The 19,642-nt window shown below is 42.7% G+C and overlaps 1 protein-coding gene across 1 annotated transcript in view; it reads right to left on the bottom strand.

Annotated features, from left to right (window-relative positions):
* Positions 1 to 19,642, bottom strand: part of LOC144752607 (scavenger receptor cysteine-rich domain-containing protein DMBT1-like) — a 1,088,995-nt gene that overhangs the window by 1,006,635 nt on the left and 62,718 nt on the right. Inside the window, exon 7 of the mRNA XM_078640489.1 lies at positions 13,991 to 14,008. Within this exon, the coding sequence (XP_078496615.1) occupies positions 13,991 to 14,008 (18 nt within the window). The remainder of the gene's footprint in view (positions 1 to 13,990; positions 14,009 to 19,642) is intronic.

The following is a 19,642-nucleotide window of genomic DNA, read 5'->3' as shown; positions in this document are numbered from 1 at the left end:
ATGATTACTATGCCGTTATAGGGATATTATTGATTATAACCGAACAAGGGCATAAAATAGAAATATCGATTTAGGGTCCTAGATAAAAACACAATACCCACTCCACGATCTAATGTCCATCATTACTAAAACTAAGCAATAGTAAAAATTTAAAGGTGCATGTGTATTCCAACCCACCCCAAAATACATTTTTTGCATTTGAAATGGCGTATGCGAAATACATGAAAATGATTATAGGTACTGTACGCTTTTCAAGCAGTGTAATCATTCAGTTAAAACGATGCATATATATGATTAGCTGAACGATTTGCGAAATTTACACATGAAATGGCTCTTAATACAGAAAAGAAGGTTGAGAACCATTCCATCACATATAAATACAATTACTGTAAATGTGCTAGAGGCTGAGGTAATATATTGTCTCTAGAGTTGCTAAAAATAGAAGCTCTGTTCTCTAAGAATAGTTCTACTTTAAGCAGAGTACAAGTGCCAAAAAAAGGTAAATATTTTGGAATTGGAAAAAAAAATATTTTGCTCACAGGGGAAAAAATAGTTCCAAATATTTTCAGTAGCTTTTGTTTATCAAAGCTGTAGGCCGAATTCAGAGTTCAGGGAACGCTGTGTTCTTGTTTGCTTAAAAGTTATTCTTTTTGTTCAGGGGAGAACATCATTTCAGACAGACTCGCAAAAAAGTTGTCTTCGGCTTCAGGTGAAAGTTCGACCAAGTTTGAAAATGCCGCAACTGAGCAGTGTCGAGCATGATTGCTATCGTCGATGTCAGGATCAGCAATGCTCACAGAAGGTCGTACCTGGGTGATGTTGCTCTCATCTCGTACTTCACTACCACCTAATCGTAGTGTAGAAGTTTCAACGAATGCCGTCATCAGGATGGGTAACCGCTGGGGACAACACGATGCATGAGCCGCTACAGGACTTAGCAAAGTATCTGTATCCAATGGTACTGTTGACGGTAGTGTAAGACAGACGTCCAACACATATTCTTCTCCGCATCGCTTACATCGAAGCACAGGTAAGATGCAATTCTGCCAGATGGGTCTGAATGAAAGAAACCAGGTCATATTCAGATCTCTTAGCCGGGCTACTCCAAGGACTTTAGTTATGCGGTCCCGATAGCGTATAGCTAGTATCGTTCCTTCCATCGTTGCTGGAGTCTTGTCTGCGACTTGGCTTGCCATATCGAAGCAGAAGTCTTAAAAATAAAATTCCTGCCACGAGTCCCACAAGGAGTGGTAGGCCGCCAAAGACAGAATGGACAAAATTAGGAAAAATGCCCAGAACTGTGTTGAAGGGTGTTAACAGTCCTGAAAAAATTGCCTTAAATACATATGGGATACCACTGGTATCAGACATATTTAGGATTTGGCTTAGCATTTCTGCGAAATGCAGGGGGGCAATTTGTTGATAAAAGGGTATGTATCTCTGCCGTTGCCCTTGCATCTTGCAGATCATACGTTTCTTTTGATGACGTCAAGGGCACAGTTGTCTGTAAAAGAACAGACTTCATTCTGCTTAAAGTATCAATTCGAATAGAAGAGATTTTCAAAGAAGGACAAATTTTTGCCTCCGCGTCTTAAGTGCTGTTTGGATACAATACTTGCATACAGCAAGTGACCATGGAACTAACGCTCACAAGATAAGCTTTTCCTGGCACCATGCCACAACAGCTGTGGTCCACTATTAGACTATAGCTCCCAATATAAAGCCGTCTAAAGAATGGCTCTATTCACGTTGCAGGTGTGCCATGCTGGTGACATGAAAGGTTATTTGAAGTCCCCTCACAGGCCCCATGCAAGTTAATACCCTGACACAGAAGTATACCGCTTAGTGATCGTTTACAATCGGTACCACTAAGAAATACATTCTGTTTCTTTTCACTATAACATGTGTGTGTGTAAGGCAATTTCCATGATGACTTAATGTACCCTTTACCCAACCTTTCATACTGGCCCGCTGGTATATACTCTTGACAGCATTTAAATTGGAAAGTCGTTATCGGAATCGTTATTATCCCGTGTATTATCCTTTCAATGACAGGTCTTTCTGACATTGTCAATGGTAATCTCTCAAGTTTTTCAATGCTCAGAATCGTATAGCCTGCTCCTTTTTGTGCCAAACTGATTTGTGTATCAGTAAGGTTATAGATAGAGAATAATGACGTCGTGTTGATTGAGCGCCATGGTACGTAGCCTGAACGCAGGTTTTGCAAAATCCAGCCAAGCTGTACAATAGAACGTAATTGGGACTGACCGTGTTGTAACATTAGTAAGTCCTGCTCTATTATATCAATAGCAGATGATACAATACTGTCCAGTGAATATATTCTGGAGGACAGAGTCATTAACCCATTGTCCACAACAGAAAGTGATTTTTCCAAATGAATACGGTCAATTTCCCGTATTTTTTCAGCTGTTTCAATTTGCGTTTCTTTCCAAGCTTCGTTGTAAGCTGCGTATATACCGGCCGCTATGAAACGTTTTTGACGCTGTTTGCGTGGTCCCATTATGAAATCACGCAAGTCAGCACCGTCTTTAAGTAAAGTCAAGTGTTGCTTAATTTCTGCCAGTGTGGATTTCTGTAGCCATTCGAGGCAGAGTTTCCCTACATTGTATGTTGTAACTATCCCGTGTTGTTTCTCTGGGAGTATCTAGGGTCTGGCCTGGTCAATTTGAACCCCTGTATTTTGTGCAGGAATCTATCTTGACAGTTATTTGTGTCTGTGGGCCAGATCAACCATTTTTTCCAATCAGGATCTGTTCTGTTTTGGTTAAAAATATGGGATACGTCTATCTCAACATCTGTAGTGCTATTACTGTCAGGTGTTAGCTTTGGAATAGACGGTTTGTTTAAGTCTTTAATTTTGGCTAGGCCAAGACAGGTTGTCTGTTGAATTTGGTCATTCAAGAATATAATTTGTTCTGGGATCATGCAGGCTCTAAATAATGCTTCTAAACCTTGTACCTGCCAATCTTTCGTACCCCAGATGGTTTTCGTTTCAATGTTATTTTTCCAAAAATCCAAACCAAATGTAGTCATTTTTTCATAAAATGTTTCTGAATAGATTAATTTAGTGTTTGTCAGCATTGTTTTTACCCCTGTCTTATTTAACAGTTTGAAATAAAACGTTTCTGCTACACTTGTGTTAAACCCTGAGAAGTATGGGAATTTCTCGTAAAATGTTTTCGAACTACCTTTCGGCGGAGTTGCACAATGTTCCCATTGATTATAATTAAAAACATTTCTAGGCTGAGCAGATTTATGCAAATAGTGATGTGCAAAGTGGTTGTAGCAGTACATTTCTTCATAATTCGATGAACCCTGCAAGTAATCATGTTCTGTAAATTTTGCTGACATTACAAAATCTGACATCATATCATTAATACTTTCAAAGTCCCAATCATCAGAGAATGTGCTCGGTTTTACAAAGTCACTTAATGACACCTTAAACTGGTGTGGATATTTAAAGAGCTCGACCGGGCCATAGATTTCGTAATCTGTTTTGTCCCAAGCTACCCCACCGGGTATTGGATTGGCTGTGACATTCACTGATGATAGTTCTCTTTTCTCGACGTGAGATGACTTGTGTGGCTTTAGGACCAAGTTGATGTTCTGACTTGCTGTGTCCATTGCACTGTATTTTCCCTCAATTAATTTTCCCAAACAAAGAACCATGATGAGCCAAAGCAGGAGGAAAAGTACACCTAACACAATCCAAAATTCAATCCATGGAGAAATCAGATAGGTTTCTTTGAGTTGATGAAAGAGTTCAGTTACTTTGTCTTTAAAAGTTTTTGTTGTTGGCGTTTCTTCAGGCTCGCTTACATCCTCAGAAAAGTCATCGAAATTGATGAAGTAGTCAGATGCAGTTCTGTCAATTGTTGGAATCGCTTCCGGATTTTCATTTTCTGCTGGAATTTTCTTTGTTTCATTGGCATAGTCTGAGGCTACATCGTTGTAGACAGGTGTTTCTTGACGAACTGTTGCAATTTGGGTTTTAAGAGGCATAAGTTCCATGGCTTTGTTGCATAGTCCTTTTTGATTCACTGTAGGTTTATCAAATGTGATTAGTCTCTCAGTTTGAACCTCTTGTATTGAAGCACATTTTGGTGTTCTGCTATTTCTTGGGAGTCCACTGGGCCTACTACTTATTATTGGCCACATGATTTTGGTTTTACCAGGTCGATGGATACAACTCGGTTCTCCTTTTTACCAGCAAGGGGAGGTAGTACAACTGATCTTGTTCCGCTGACAGCTAAGACAGGTACTGCTTTTCTGTAAGAAGGCCCGAATTCCTTCTTCACCGCGATCTTCTCTCTGACCAGATCCCCAATCTTTGGAATCCAGACAGGCCTTGCTGGGTTAGGTGGTTTATCATCAGTGGCTGTTGGCTGCTGTTTACTTTACGTTGCTCAGGCCTTTTCTTGTTTCATTTAAGTCCTGTAAAATAGCCAAACGATCTTTGATATCAAAGCATTTTTCTTCTACCACTGAAGTCTGACTATCTAAGTCCTGAATATGCATTCTAGTCCCGAACAATAGTTCGTACGGACTGAAACCTTTCAGAGACTTTCTTGGCAGATTGTTAAGACTACGTTGGACATTTGTTAAATGTTGGACCCACCCATCACCCGAACCTAATACCCTCGCTGTTATAGATTGCTTTATGTCCCGGTTTTTTCTTTCCACAATCCCATTTCCCTCAGGATGGAAGGGACAAGAGTACCGCAATGCAATGCCCATGCTGGTCATGGCCTCCTTATAAGCTCGAGAGCTAAAAGCAGGACCCTGGTCAGAATGTAGCATGCCAATTGCGTATGTGCCGATAAAGACTCGCAAATCTTTTATAACAGTTCTGGCGTCAGCCGAGTGCTGGTGTCTACATTTTAAGTGAATCTAGTCTTAAATATTACTGGGTCGCATTTTCCCTTTTGGGTTCTGCGTATAGATAGCCTTATACTATCTAAACGAAGAGTCATGGCAATACTCCGGCCGGTTCGCCACTGCGATCTCTGTTGCAGTTAGGACAGCTTATTGCAAATTTGTGTTGTTGCAGGCTCATTCCCGGCCACCAGTATTCTGATTGTAATTCTTTCAGCGATTCCTTGATCTTCTGGTGCCTTAGACACAATCCCATGTGAACTTCCGCTATTAAAAAGACTCTCCTGTTCGTGTTTGGAATTACTCTATCCCCCACTCCAGGGATTCGAGCAAAAGGAACGGAGTTTGCATCAATTATGTATGTATAATTGAGTGGATAGTTCACGGGTAGTGCTGCACAGTCGCCTTTTGAAGACGTTTTTACCGCCAGCATGGTTTCCCCATCTATGTATTTTTCTGAACGCTTTTTTGTGGCTACGGAAGCCGGATTAGTTGCTTCCACTGTGGCTGTGTTAGCCAATGAATTCCCTGCAACGTGAACACCATCACGCTGATGACTCAGTGTATGTATCACGTGAGTCTTTTGTAGTTCTTTCTGTAAAAGAACTACTTGTTCCCAAAGCGTTTTATGCTTTATTGTGGCACCTGTGTCATCTTTGTAACCGTTTTAAACCCAGTTCTGTATGTCATTACTGTAAGATTTGACGCAGAAATACGAATCGCGCACTATTAGTGTCGGGAATTCACGATCGGCATTTTCAAGCGCCATCTTTAAAGATCTGATTTCAGCTCGCTGAGCCGAACAGTTACTCAATGATTCAGTTTTGGTGATTTTTGGTCTGAATTTACCACAGCGCCAGCGACCTTTAACAATCGCGCACGCAGCGTTGTAGGAATTTTTCGCTACATCGTAATGTTGTGCAAATCTGTCCATGTAGATTACACATGTATACTGTTCGAGAGGTAGAATTTCGATTGGCAGAGGATATTCTCTTTCATATGTTAAATCTTTCAGTTTTTTCATTTCCGGGTCAAAATAGTATTTCACTTTTTCTGTAGCAAGAGAATTTTCCCATTGTATCCATTTTGGATCTAATGCCACGGTAGTTAAATTGCGTGGGCTTGTTAATGCCTCAAAGGCTGATTCTTCTGTAAAAACAGTTATCCTTCTGCCTTGGGCTTGGGCTCTTTCTTTTGCTACAGCTGTTTGAACCGCATTTACAATGTTTTCCGCAAGACTGAATGTTTTTTCAGATTGTGTGTATAAATGTGATTTGTAAGCTATTGGTACCTTTTCTCCCTCATTAGAGGTCAGGTACGTGAATCCGTATCTTCCTGGGATGACTCGGATTACAAGGTTGCGTGTGTTATCGCGAGTTTGCAATTTTGTTTTAGCTAACATGTCTGTTTGCAATGATCTCAAAATTTCTGTGTGTTTTTGAGTCCAATTGATTGGTTTAGAATCAGGTTTTATTAATTCATAGAGAGGTTTAACCCTCTCTGCATAATTTAGAATGTAAGTTCTTCCGAAATTCAGGAAACCTAGTATTGATTGTAAGTTCTTCTGCATTTTTGGTGCTTGGAGTACAGCGCACTTCTCTAAGAAGTTGTCTGCTAGGCTTTTGCCTTCACTTGATAATTCATATCCTAAAAACAGGACTGTTAGATGGGCAATTCGTGACTTTTTAAAGTTGAATTTGTAACCCTTTGCAGCAAACCCAAGTATTATGGTGTTTACTCTTTTCAAGTGAGTATCCAAGTCATCATCTGTCAGATAGATGTCATCTACATACGATAATGCTTCATCATCATATATTTGTAGTAACTCTGTTACTCTTGCTGAGAATAATCCTGGGCTATTCTTGAATCCCTGTGGGAGTCGACAGAAATTGTCTGCGACCCCATTATTGAGAAAGCGGTCAAATAACTGCTTTCAGGTGCAATGTTTTGACAAAAGAATCCATTAGAGATGTCTAATGTTGTTTTGTATTTTTTGCGCACGATGTTATTCATCAGTGCTGCACTGTGTGAGTTTTGTACTGCAAATGTCTTGCAACATGAGTTAAGGTGTCTGTAGTCCAAGACTAGACGATATGAATCGTCTGGCTTGGAGACAGGAAACAAAGGAATGTTTATTTGTGAGGTGCATGTTTCAATCACCCCCTGGTATTCAAGTTGATCTAAGATCTCCCTGACTTGTTTTTTAGCTTCTTGCTTAATTGGGTACTGCCTTTGTGCAGTTGGTTGACATTTTAACTGGATTTTGTGAGGAGGAGAGTCCTCATCCCATCCAACATGATTTTTATATAATGCAGGAGCTTGAGCTACTGCCCATTTTCTTGCAAGTGTATATTTTCTATGAATTGGAATATGATTTGAGAAGGCAGGCATAATCATTTCTTCGCCATGAGGGCACTCCCTGACAAACTCTGGTGGCCAGTCTTTCTCAGCTAAAAGGATGTCATAGCCTTTGGAAAGGTTATCCCAAAATACACCCCTTACTTTCCTACTCTTATCTCCCTCTATACGTAATGTTATTTCGTATATTTTATACGGTTTGCTAACTCCGGTATCCGCAGTTTCCACCTGAATGTATTCATTCGTGTCCACTGTCTCCAGATGATTCATCAGGATCTTGCGAGCTATTGTCACTTCTGCTGCGCTGTTTAGCATTGTCTGGGCCCACTCTCCGTTTTTCAGTTGTGTCCTCAGTATCCTCGGCATGTTTAATTATTTTAATACTGGCTACCTTCTTTTTGGGAAATTGTAATTTTTTACTTTGATGAGCAGGTTCCTTGTCTTTGGACTTGCCGTCCTCTTCCCTGTGTTCTGACCGTCCTCTTCTTTCCGATTTCTGCGAGGAAGTCTGAAAAGATCGAGAGGGACGTGTATCAATATCTTGATATCTATCAGGTTTCTTCAGATTATCCCTATTTCTAAGGTTGTATCTTTTCTCAGAGGGCTCCCTCTGGGGAGACTTGTGTCCTTGGTCCGGAGATCTTTCTCTCCGCCGAGGAGACCTTCCTCTGGACTGGAATCTTTTTTCTTTGGGAGTGGATTGTTTATTTCCATCCCAGCTATTTTTTGGAGTGTTTAGATTATTTTTAATAAATATCTTTTCAGGATTTTCAGTTAGTTGGGGTTTTACTGGTTTCCCACCCAAACTATCTCTTCCTAGTTCTTCATAGGATTTTTCTATGATTCTGGCAAGTTCAAATGGTTGTTCTGCTATATCTGTTTCCTTCAATTTCTGGAGGTAAGTTATATCCTCCGTTGCCACTTGAACTAACTCTCTATGGGCCAGATGTAGGTAAATCTATTTTACTGACTCATAAATACCGAATTTTACCGATTCGGTATTTATGAATCGGTAAAATAGAAGGAGGGAGATGTAGGCAAATACAGATGTGTATTTACCGAATCGGTAATATTCGGTATTTACCGATTCGGTAAATACCGACCGGTAATGCCCCTTCATTCCTATGGGCTTTGAAGCCCATAGGAATGAAGGGGCATTACCGAATCGGTATTTACCGAATCGGTAAATACCGAATTTCACAAGGGTGCAGGGGGTGTCACTTAGACACCCTCTAGCACCCCCAAAACAGGTTCGGGTGCCATGTGGCAGGCATACATGCCCTAAGGGCATGTCTGCCTGTCATATGGCATAGGTGTGCATGCACACATGTGCATGCACACCGGAATCGGTATTTTACCATCAAATTGAATTTGATGGTAAAATACCGATTCGGTAAGGCTTGTGGGACTCAGAAGAGTCCCACCTACATATCAGATTTACCGAATCTGTAAAAATACCGATTCGGTATTTTACAGAATCTGTAAATTTACCGATCGGTAAATTTACCGATTCTGTAATGATATGCCCCCTACATCTCAAAATCCATTTACCGGTCGGTAACGGCCGAATTCGGCCGTTACCCACCGGTAAAAGCCTACCTACATCTGGCCCTATATGCCTTTGTTAATTCATTTATTTTAACTAAGAGTTCTTTGTCTGACATTTTATTAATGTCTGGTTGTGGTGTGTAGCTGGCTAGAACCGGCCACGTTTCTCCTGGTCTACCTAGTGGACCGAGCCTGGTGATGTGATTATTATATTTTAGGGCACCTTTAAACCAGAGCAGGTGCTCTTGGTAATTTAATGGGATTTCCACCTCCTCAAAAGGGGTGTATACCTCCGGTGGTTCCTCTATTTTGTAATAGTGGAAGTCGTGTGTGACAGCGTTTGCTGCTGGAAAGTTTATCCATGAATAGAATACCTCTGTCTGCCGATATTCATGGGCCTCAATTACGAATATGACTGTACCACCTCTTGATGTCAGTCCGGTTTCTATAAGTTTAACAGTTATAGTTCTTCTTATGTTGACCGGAATGAGTAGGGCATTCGGGTCATTCTGTTGGAGAGTCGTGTCTTCTAACAACAGTTGAGACGCTGTAGCATCTCTTTCTTCGTCTCCGCCAGGCATTTTACTGACAGAAAGTCTTTTTTAATATGCAGATCAAGTTTCAAGGAAACAAAGATTAGGTGCACAATATTTTTGTAACACTGTATCCTTCAACGTTGACTAAACCAAAAACTATACATAGGAATCTCTTCCTACTAAGTTCCGGCGGATTTTAACCTTTTACCTACTCCAGACGTCTTTTAGAGTATTTACGGGAAAAAGGGTCTGTGTGAAAAAGCACGACTGAGTTACTGTAACATCTTGCTTTAGATTTATCGCCTTACCAAACGTTGGGCGCCATGTAGTGTAGTTTCTATATTCCCAATAGGCTCTGCGCATTGGAATAATATATTCAGCAGTGTAGACGTAGGACTGAGGTCGACTAGGGCTCTACTGACTATATTAGACTTAAGGTTTGCCAGCTAGCTCAGAGGTCACTAGAAACTTTCTCGAATAAACGAGGAGGAGTTTAACCTCCCTGGATAGACAAGAAGGGATTAGCTTCTGACAGCCATAAAACATGACAACTTTGCTCCCTCAGAATAAGAGTGTATCTCTAGAGTCGTGTGAAAACAATAGACAGCTATTTCACTCAGTCAAGTGTGCATACTTAGTTTCAGCAGATTTCAGAGAATAGAGAGACGGGCGTTTTCAATAAAAGGTGTTATTTATTGAGCAGTCTTCTTTCTCATGCAAGAGAAATGAATTGCCACGATTGCAATACTCATAGTAAAGTAAAGTGCGTACAGTAAAAGGAGGATTATAAAATAATACTGTAAAAGCATTGATATGGTTTCTTAGCCATATGATACTTTAAAATAGATAAAATATATACATACATACATTGACTAACGTACTCAACTGGTGCTTCTAAATACGCCTACCCCGTTGTACCTGACCTAAGCCTAATACGTGGGAATGAGTAAGTAAGTAGCAGTTTAAGTTAAGTTTGTTTTGCCAAGAATCTGACTCAAGAATTCTCTTTAAGGGTTTAGTCAGCTCCGTACCTGGGTAATAGAAAGCAGGATGTCTTGTATCTCTCTCTCAGGACTCGATATCCCAGTAACCCGCGAAGGTATCTGGAAACACCGGAGCTGGATTTCTCGGCGGGAGAACAGACAGCGTCTCTCTCAGTGCGTCAAAAGGGAGGGGCAGCGTCCGTGGGCTCTCCCATCAGCTGGGCTCTCGGGCAAGTAGATAGCTGCTCTGCTCCAAAACCACCACCGTGTATTTGCTTAAGGCAACGTTGGTATATTTATACCTGAAAGGTGCCGGGTTGACGTAAGGTTGGACATAAGACGTCAATAAAGATGTCACTAAGAACTGGCCGTTCTTACAGTGCTTTATAGGAGTTCTAGGATGAAATCAAAACAAAAGCAAGGGGGATTTCCCAGGTTGCTGGAGGGTTGGTTTGTTTAGAGAACTCGTTGTGCTTTCTAGGAGTCCGGGGAAGTAGCTTGCATAATGTGACAGCATGTGCTACGACTGAATATGGATATGATTACTATGCCGTTATAGGGATATTATTGATTGTAACCGAACAAGGGCATAAAATAGAAATATCGAGTTAGGCTCCTAGATAAAAACACAATAATCCTTTTGTGTTTTCAAGATTGGTCGTGGGACCACCGCGCTGAAGCTCCTATTTCTTTGGGGTTTCTGACTTATTCCTATGATCTCATGTACTGAAATTTAGGTAACCCTTTGGCCCACAAGTTTGTCTGATTGAGTATTCTTCTTTGGATGGGAGGATGTTACCTTGCTGTCCTGGGGAAGGGGAATTGAGGGGGGGGGGTTCTCTCATTCTTATATCATGGGTTGCACTGAATATCTTGTCTCTCCTCGTCCACGACTGGCTATGGTGGCGGCACTGTCACACGCCTAAGTGTACCTGGGTGATATTAACTGTGTTGCTGACGTGGACCTAGATTGCCCTCACCCTTCACTGAGGGATTCCTCTATTGCTCATGTGACCAATAAGTTCTCTGTATGGCAACCGCATTGGGGCCATCTCAACCCTCTAGACCGGGACTACTCGTTCCATTCAACTGTGCATGCCCTTCATGTCCAACTCGATAACTTTTCATGCTCCTCCAATATGTTGGGGCCTCTCACTGGCATAGAATACCTGGCCAGAACCATCTTGGATCATAAATCATCACTGTTGATATTGCACTGGGCACCTATCATGCATACCGAACTGGCATCTAAAAAACTGCCAGCAGTCCAGTCCTGCTTTTCGGAGGGACCGGACCGGAGCCAGAAGCAGGCAGGCAGAGAAGCAGAGCAGGAGCGGGAGCAAAGACGCTGAAGAAACCGCTTCGCTCCGAAAACGCCTCAACTGCTCCAGCCGTTCACACGTTGAATTCCCCGCATTGGGGCCCGCACCGGCTCACCAACAGCCGCAAGCTGTGCCACAAAGCTGCAAGGGGTACAGCAACGCGGCGGGAGCCGAGATTAGCGCTACCAACGCGGCCGAGGTCGCATCTGCCGCAGCTGGCAGAAGGCGCGTGTCAGCACGGCGGAGACCACAAAACATAGCTTTAACAGCTTTAACGGGGCTGGTGTCAGGAGTCCGACGAAGCTTCCAGAAGGATGCCAAAAGAGTTGAGCCCCACTTCTCTTGCAGAACGCAGTACTCAGAACGCCGAACGCCGAACGCCGAACGCCGAGCTGTGAGGGAGAGAGCAGAGAGCAGAATGCCAATCGCAAAATGCGAGCAGTGAGCAGCAAGCCGCCACGCTACGCCAAGCTACGAGTCCAGAGTCCAGCGTCCAGCAGGGGGTCAGCGGAAAGCTGCGGGAAAGCTGCTCCTGCTTGACCCCGCTTGACACAGCAGTAGCAGCAGAACAATAAGGAGCCACTGGAGCCTGGAACCATAGCGAGACACGGGAGCCGGGAGCTGCCGCGATCCTGCTACGGGCAGTAAGTTACTTGCAACGTAATATCTTGGCGGTTCCCTGAGCTGCAATTTTGAGACTGCAATTTTGAGACTGCAATTTGAGACTGGGGGAGGCGGCGAGATTGGCTGGGAGCTCAGCCGGAGAGAGGAGCCCAGTGACTTGCTATCTGGGGCTGGGCGGAGTAGAGCACGAGCACGTAGTATTTCATCCTCCATTCCCACTCACATAAACTCGTGCATAAGTCCACCACATCACCTGGCTCACCTGATTTGACTATCCAGATTATTGCCCGCAGGCCCCTATCCGTCATCCCCCGGCGGCTGCTGTTGGCTGTGCCCGGTCCATTGCCATTTGCCTTGCTTTGCCTCAGTTCGGAGGTTTTGCCAGTATCGGCAATTGCGTGTTGGTCACTTACGTAGCGAGCAGACAAGCAGGGGGAGCTGTGTTGAACCTTGTGGGTTCCTGGAGGAGCTCGAAACGCGCGTGTGCATCACTTGTTGGAGATCTGAGGCGCAGCGTGTAGAGAGGTGTGGAGGTTGAAGAAAGACACCGGTCTAGTCCAACCAATTTAATCATCTTTAAGAGTCTGTGGATATGATATCTGGCCATCAACGTGGGGCTCTACCCAAACAGAAAAAAAGACTAAAGCGGGAGGAGAATAAGGACGTTACTACTCAACCCAAGCCGAGTCAAGAACATGTAAAAGAAGTCTGTCCCGGAGCTTGCGCTCCGCTAAGGGACGCAACCGAGTATAAAACTGAGTCGGCAGAGGCAGTAACATCGGCCTTAAGAAAGGAACATCCAAATGACCAGGCCCAACTGTTGCTAGCCCCTACTATCTCAGGTCAAGACAACAAGTTTGTGCCACATGTCACTACGGCCCCTCGCGGCGGGATGCCTGGCTTTCACCTTGTGGATACCCTGCCGGGGTTATCTCACAGGGGAATACCAGGACGGGTTCCCTAAGCAAGCGCCGTGAGACCCCTTTGCGGGGGTGATACGTGCGCTATATAAGTAACCACGTTTACGTTTACGTTTACGTTTTACGTTTATGTTATTCAGCCATCTATTAAGAGTCTTTTTCTTAATTATCAACAAAAGCAGACACAAAATCATCAAAGAAAAAATAATAATAAATGTGGGTATGATGATGCCTGTGAAATGTTTCCTTCATCCTCAGTTCCATGGGGTAAAAAGGGAGCTAACCCATGTGTATTATCAGAGGCCTCCTTAGAAATAGATGAATCAAAGGAGGTCGTAGTCAGCCACAACAAGATCATTCCTGGTATGGGCAAAAAGGGGAATAGTGTTGAAAAGTCTGAAAAGGTAGAAAATGTTGAAAATGATAAAAAGGCTTGGATATCATCAGAGTTTAAACTTTCCTATCAGTCTTCGGGTCAGATTGGGACAAAAGCACTATCTCATGAAGCACAAATTCACTTGCACAACTTGCACGACTCTGTATTATGTTGTACAGAGTCCATCGGGGTCGGTAGCAGTCAGGCCCCATTCGGTACTCGGATAGCTGGAAGCCAAAAGGAACAAGGTTCAGTTATCAATATCTCCTCCGGCCTAGAACAGAATTCAAGTGATGAGGTTTTTGTATTGGATCATATTGCCAAAGATATGGCGTTACTAACTATCGACCTAGTATCTAGCCCAAATTAGTCATCTTGAGAATGATGGCAATGTAAGACCTCTCAAACTGGACCATTCAAGTATAACCTTGGAGAATAGTTTTTACTTGAATAAATCACTATTGGTTCCAGGCGTAGTTAATGGTGAAAAGGACCAATGTCCAACTGAACGAAAAAAATACATTAACTCAGACTCAAACGATCGGATGAATCCACTGGATTTTTCTTTGCTAACAAAATTAGATGGGAATTTTCAACCAAGATCAGAGCAAAGAGAAAATAAAACTGGCAGTGAATGTGACTTATGGGCCAATCTTCTGCACACCATGGATTCTATTACTAATGCCCTAAATTTTCATTCAGACAAATTAGATATGCAGGTTGATATTTTAAGTACATTAGCAACACATGTAGTTGGAATAGATGAAAAGTTGCACCATTTATCTGATTTGATTACTAAGGTACAAAAGGATAATGAAGGCCAATTAATAACCTGTACCTGTGCTCAACTGATTGATAAAATATCAGATCTACCGGCAATTGTTAGCTCTATGGTACAGGAGGTAAAATTGTTATCTGTCAGAAAGGTTCAAGGTATCAAAGAGCGTTCTAATTGTTTAGGCAGACAAACTACTACCAATGAATGACCTCATGGATGGCGGGGGGACTATCATAGACAAAACAGGTTTTACATATGAAGACAGAAACAACTCAGTTAACGATAATACAATAAACAAGTCTCTACTGTTGCATGAAGAAACGATAAGTAAAGGCGTGGAGACAAATAAATCGTTAATTGATATCTCCAAAAAACCTCAAGATATACTGCCACCAGAAATTAGTCACGTTCTGAGCGTAAAACATAATCCTAGGATCTTATCTAAAAAGGCAAGAAAAAGATTGAGGAAGAACCATAATAAAATCCCTTTGGGAACAAAACTTATTAGAGATGAGGTAATCACAAATCATATAAATATCGAAGATTCCTCAAGAGTGGAAGATACTGTAAACCCTATCAAAGAATCTGGAAAAAAAGCCCTATTTCCAATTTTTAAGCGTGTAAAAAAACCTGAACCTAAACTAAGGGATGCACAAAATGTTAACCACTTAACACAGGGTGAGGCCCTTTTTAACGCATGTCCCGAGGCTGCTCAAAAAAGGGATCCCATGTCTGATCATCCATGTGGTGAATCGGTGGAACAACTTGGAGTGCAAACCACCGCAAATGGGGAAATTGTAAATTTTATAAATCCACATGTTTCAAGAACAAAACCCTACGCTGCTTCCTCCTGCACTCTAGCACACAAATCCATCGAGTTGCCTGCCTCACGTCAACAGGTAGAGCTTGCCAGCATGTAGGACCCTGCATTTCACGAAATGGTCCAGAAAACCATCCAGCACTTCTTTGCTGGAAATGAGGGCACTGGCTCCATAATCCCAAATGAATGTGAGATATTCAAGGTCGTCCTCTGATGGGAGTGCATATTAGAAACAGTGGCGGTGCACCAAACTCTCTAGAGGGGATCTGTTCTGCATGAGGAGACCCTTGGGAAACTACAGCCGGCACTGCCCGAGAGACCAGATCTTAACCAGACCATATTGGAAGAGAAAGACAGGGTGGCGGAATACGTAGAGTGCCTCTGCTGCTTTGTTTACAAAGAATATATGATCTGTGCATACAATGAGCGGGACAAAACAGGACCCCTGCTGGCATGGTTGGCTAACCCCGCTTGGCAGGGCTCCCTGATCCTGGAGCTAGTGAATCCCATGGGGGCCAGGTTCCATAGAAAGGCCAAAATTAATAATCCTTTGACAACTATTATGCCAGACTAAACGCGAAGGAGCCTGCAATGCAGGACCGAGCCATCCATGAGTGGCTCAGAGATCTCCCTCTTATCTGACTTCTGTCAGAAGTGATGGAGGCACTGGGGGAATACATAATGGAAGATGAAACCCCAGCTGAAGTCCACCATGTGGCCCATGGCACTGTCCCAGGGACAGCCGGCCTTCTGGTGGAGTTTTAGGCCACATACATTGAACTGTTATCCCCATGACTAGTTGCACTGTATTGCAAAGCATTAATGATTCAAGCCCTGCCCATCACACTAAAGGAGGCTTAATTGTTCCCCTGCTTAAACCCAGGAGGCATACTACTGACGTAATGGCTTATGGCCTGCTGTCAATATTAAATGTTGATTATAAACTCCTTAATGAAGTACTAGCACAGCACTTACTACCACACATGTGGGACTTGATTCCCACAGATCAATCTGGGTTTATTATGGGCCGCAGTACGGCAATCAACATTCAGTGTTTACCAGCGGTTTTGGGAACTATCTTCTCATTACTGGATTGGCTGGCCTCATGTTTGTCAATAGAGAAAGCCTTCGAAAGCTGTGAATGGTACTTTATCTGCATGAGATAATCTGTTTGGGGCTAGGGGGAAATTTATTGAGTGGACTTTCCTGCTATATGCGCACCTGGGAAGACGGATCAGGACGGGACAAGTGATCTCTGACAGATGTGCAGTAGAGAGTGGCAACCTCCAGGGTTGCACTCTGTCTCCCCTACTCTTTGCTCTTGAAGTGGAGCCCCCGACCAGGAGTGGACAACCGTATATGTGAATTACATTTGGCAAACTCCTGCACCATATATCTCTATATGCAAATATTATGGTTCTTTACCTGGGGGACCAGCGCACAGAGCCAGAAAGGGCGGTAGGTCTGCTCACGTCCTTTGGGGAGGTTTCAGGCCTCTGTGTTAATTGGCTGAACCCAGCTCATGAGGGTAGGACTGAGCCCCCAACCTTGTGTGGCATGAAGTGGGAGCAAGATGCAGAGAAGTATTTAGGGGTCTGAATATACCATATGATTCCAGACTTAAAGGAGGACAATATAGGCTTGGAGGTGGGGCCTTCCGGGCAAACACCAGCTGCTGGAAGACGCTGCCCTTATTGTTCGCGGGCAGGATAGACATAGTGAAGATGATAGCGCTACCTCGCCTCCTCTATTTCCTAGCGGTCCTCACAATTGTGGTGCTGTCGTGTACATTTCGAGACATCAACACGGCCTGGTGGATTTAATCTGGAATAAAGGTCGATAGCACATTGCGTCGCTTTGGCTACATTACAAAGACATTCCTCGGACAGAAAGATCAATCTCCCAGATTTTCAGGCCTGGCGGGCTAACTGCAGTGAGGCCTAGGATAGCTCAGAGTGCGGGGAGTCCTGAGGCAGCTGAAACTGCCGGACACTTCAGACCAGTCTCAGCTATACACCCTCATATTAAATCTCAAGAAGGCCCCACTCAGGGATGGAAGGAGCTGCTAGTACTTTATTCCTGCTGGTTGAGGGTGCTCTGATAGGCACAAAAGCAATCCCCATATTCCCTGGACCTCTTACTTTGACTCTCCTTGCACAAGTCAGAACGATTGAGACTGGTCGACTGCTGTAAAGGGCCGAGTCAGGCCTGGCCAAGGTGGATGCTTGTTAGGCAGATGGTATCCTGCACCCCTTTAAAACTCTACGCGAGGAGTTTGGCCTCCCTCCGGGGCAGTTCCTTTAGTATGGTACCCTATTGGTGTCAAAAGAAAAAGTCCCAATTACAAAATAGACATCAGAGGATATATCCAGGTTCAGTATTATTACTGAGGGTATCTAACTATAGACAGCATGCCAGCTTAATAGGCGGGAAAGGCAAAGATGCAACAGGACATAGGGGACAGATGTTCAACAATACAAAGTACTTCAGGCTATAAAGATATCTGAGACATATCGCAACACATGTTTGGTAAAAAAACTCTTGTTTCAAATTTATTTAACAAAATCAATTAACACAATCAATTATAATTCATGTACAAAATTAAAAACAATTAAAAAACCATGTTCAATTTGGACAAGTGTACCTCATAATAAAAACATTGACTTTTATACAACATAATTAAAAACGAAAAGAATCACAAAAGTCGACGCGGCGTTTCGGTTTTTTTCTTTGAACACCTTCTTCAGGACTGATTCTAAACAGTTAAGAAACACAGAATTACCATCCATTGTCACATTAATACATCGTTATACAACACTATCTCCGTTCTCCATTTTGTCACATTTCTTGTGTTGATAGTTACATATGCTTTTTTTTGCCTTCACAGTTTTGTACATTTAACCCAGATAAGTAAGCACTTCGTTTTTTACATCAAACCTATTATTTTCATGGTATCATGTACATATTCCCCTTCGGTTATTCAATATTTACTCGCTTTTCTTGCATGACTCCACAGTTCAACTTTGTTTGCCTTTCCCTTGGAATTCAATATTCCACTGCTGTTAGTTACATTATCAAAACATTATCTACAGTCAGCCTACCTTATTCCAGAAAAGTGAAAATGGCTCTGCTGGAGGGTACTGACTAACCCCAGACGTTTTCTAAGGGTTTATCGATACAAGAAGAATCACCAACTGCCGTATTCAATTAACAGGTGTGATAGATCTAGACAGAAGATATTTCTTTTTAGTCGGCCATCCTTTGATACTTATGTTATTTTTCTAACTGGTTATTCACAATTCCCAGATAAGCATTGTCATCACTCCATACCTCTTTAATTTGGGTATTGATCCAATATTCATTTAGTAGCCAGCTGCATTAATAGGCGGGCTTCAGGAGTTGTCTATGGACCTAGAGACATAAGTATTACCCTTAGTTTATGTAATTACATAGACCATCCTCCATCTATTATTTAAAGATGTTTATGCAATTAGCCTAATACCTGTCGGTCTGCTATATTCTTGTTGGGTATTGCTGCCAGGAGGAGCCACCGTAATGATTATCACTAGGGCGGTTCTTTACCTGAAAAATTCAATTAGTCATTCACTTGTTCAGTTTTTAAATTCCTAGTGATCACAGGGATCATCTTAATTCTCATCCCATCCCTTACCAGATAAATAGGGATTCAAACGCCGCTGTTATCTTGATCTTCTTTGATGCGATCGAAAATCAGCGGGCAACATGTCACTTGACTGGGAATAATCACGTGACTGTGTAGTTCTCTGTAAATATATAGTGCAAATATTATTAATAGGCTCTTGTTATTATATCATCTGTTGTTTATCATAGCTGCTATAGATTTGCCTTGCGTTGTTTGGTTTATAAATCACAAGGATACTCTATTTATCTTAATATGCCCCCCTTAGGAAAAGAGCGCGTTTTACTTATGATCATTATTTTATCCGCACCATGATTTATACTATCAAGAGAGGGCCCCGTCTATAAATAATCATATCCCCTGAGTTAGGTTTGTCTTGTTCCTCTCTTTGTTACCTTTTTAGTTGTAGTCGGCCTCCCTGCTCCTTGCTCCTGGCAGCCCGTCACCTCCGGTCAAATTGCCGAAAAATGAAATGAATAGTTGCCGCCGTGTTTCCTGGTTTAAATGCCTGCCGCGTTTTGATAGGGCACGCATTCCGCTTTCCCCGATAGGTGGAACAAGTCGCTGTTGTGGATACTGTTACTAGGGTTTAACCGCGTCACTGCTGCTCATTCCCTTTTGCCCGCGCATTGGTTCAGGGCGTTTCCGTTGTGAGTGCACATTGGTTGAGACACTAAATGCGTTTCTATGGAGATGTTTGTTCCTGTTTTCTCTGTGAGCCTACGAGTGGTACAGGCCATTTCAGCTGTCGCTTCTCATTGGTTGAAAAAACCAATGCGTTACTATAGCGGTGTACACTCATATTATATTACTCCCGCGCCTG

This window comes from Lissotriton helveticus, chromosome 5_1 (assembly GCF_964261635.1).
Source record: "Lissotriton helveticus chromosome 5_1, aLisHel1.1, whole genome shotgun sequence".
NCBI lineage: Eukaryota > Metazoa > Chordata > Amphibia > Caudata > Salamandridae > Lissotriton > Lissotriton helveticus.
The sequence above is the reverse complement of the archived record's forward strand: the minus strand, read 5'-3'. Positions and strand labels throughout refer to the sequence as shown.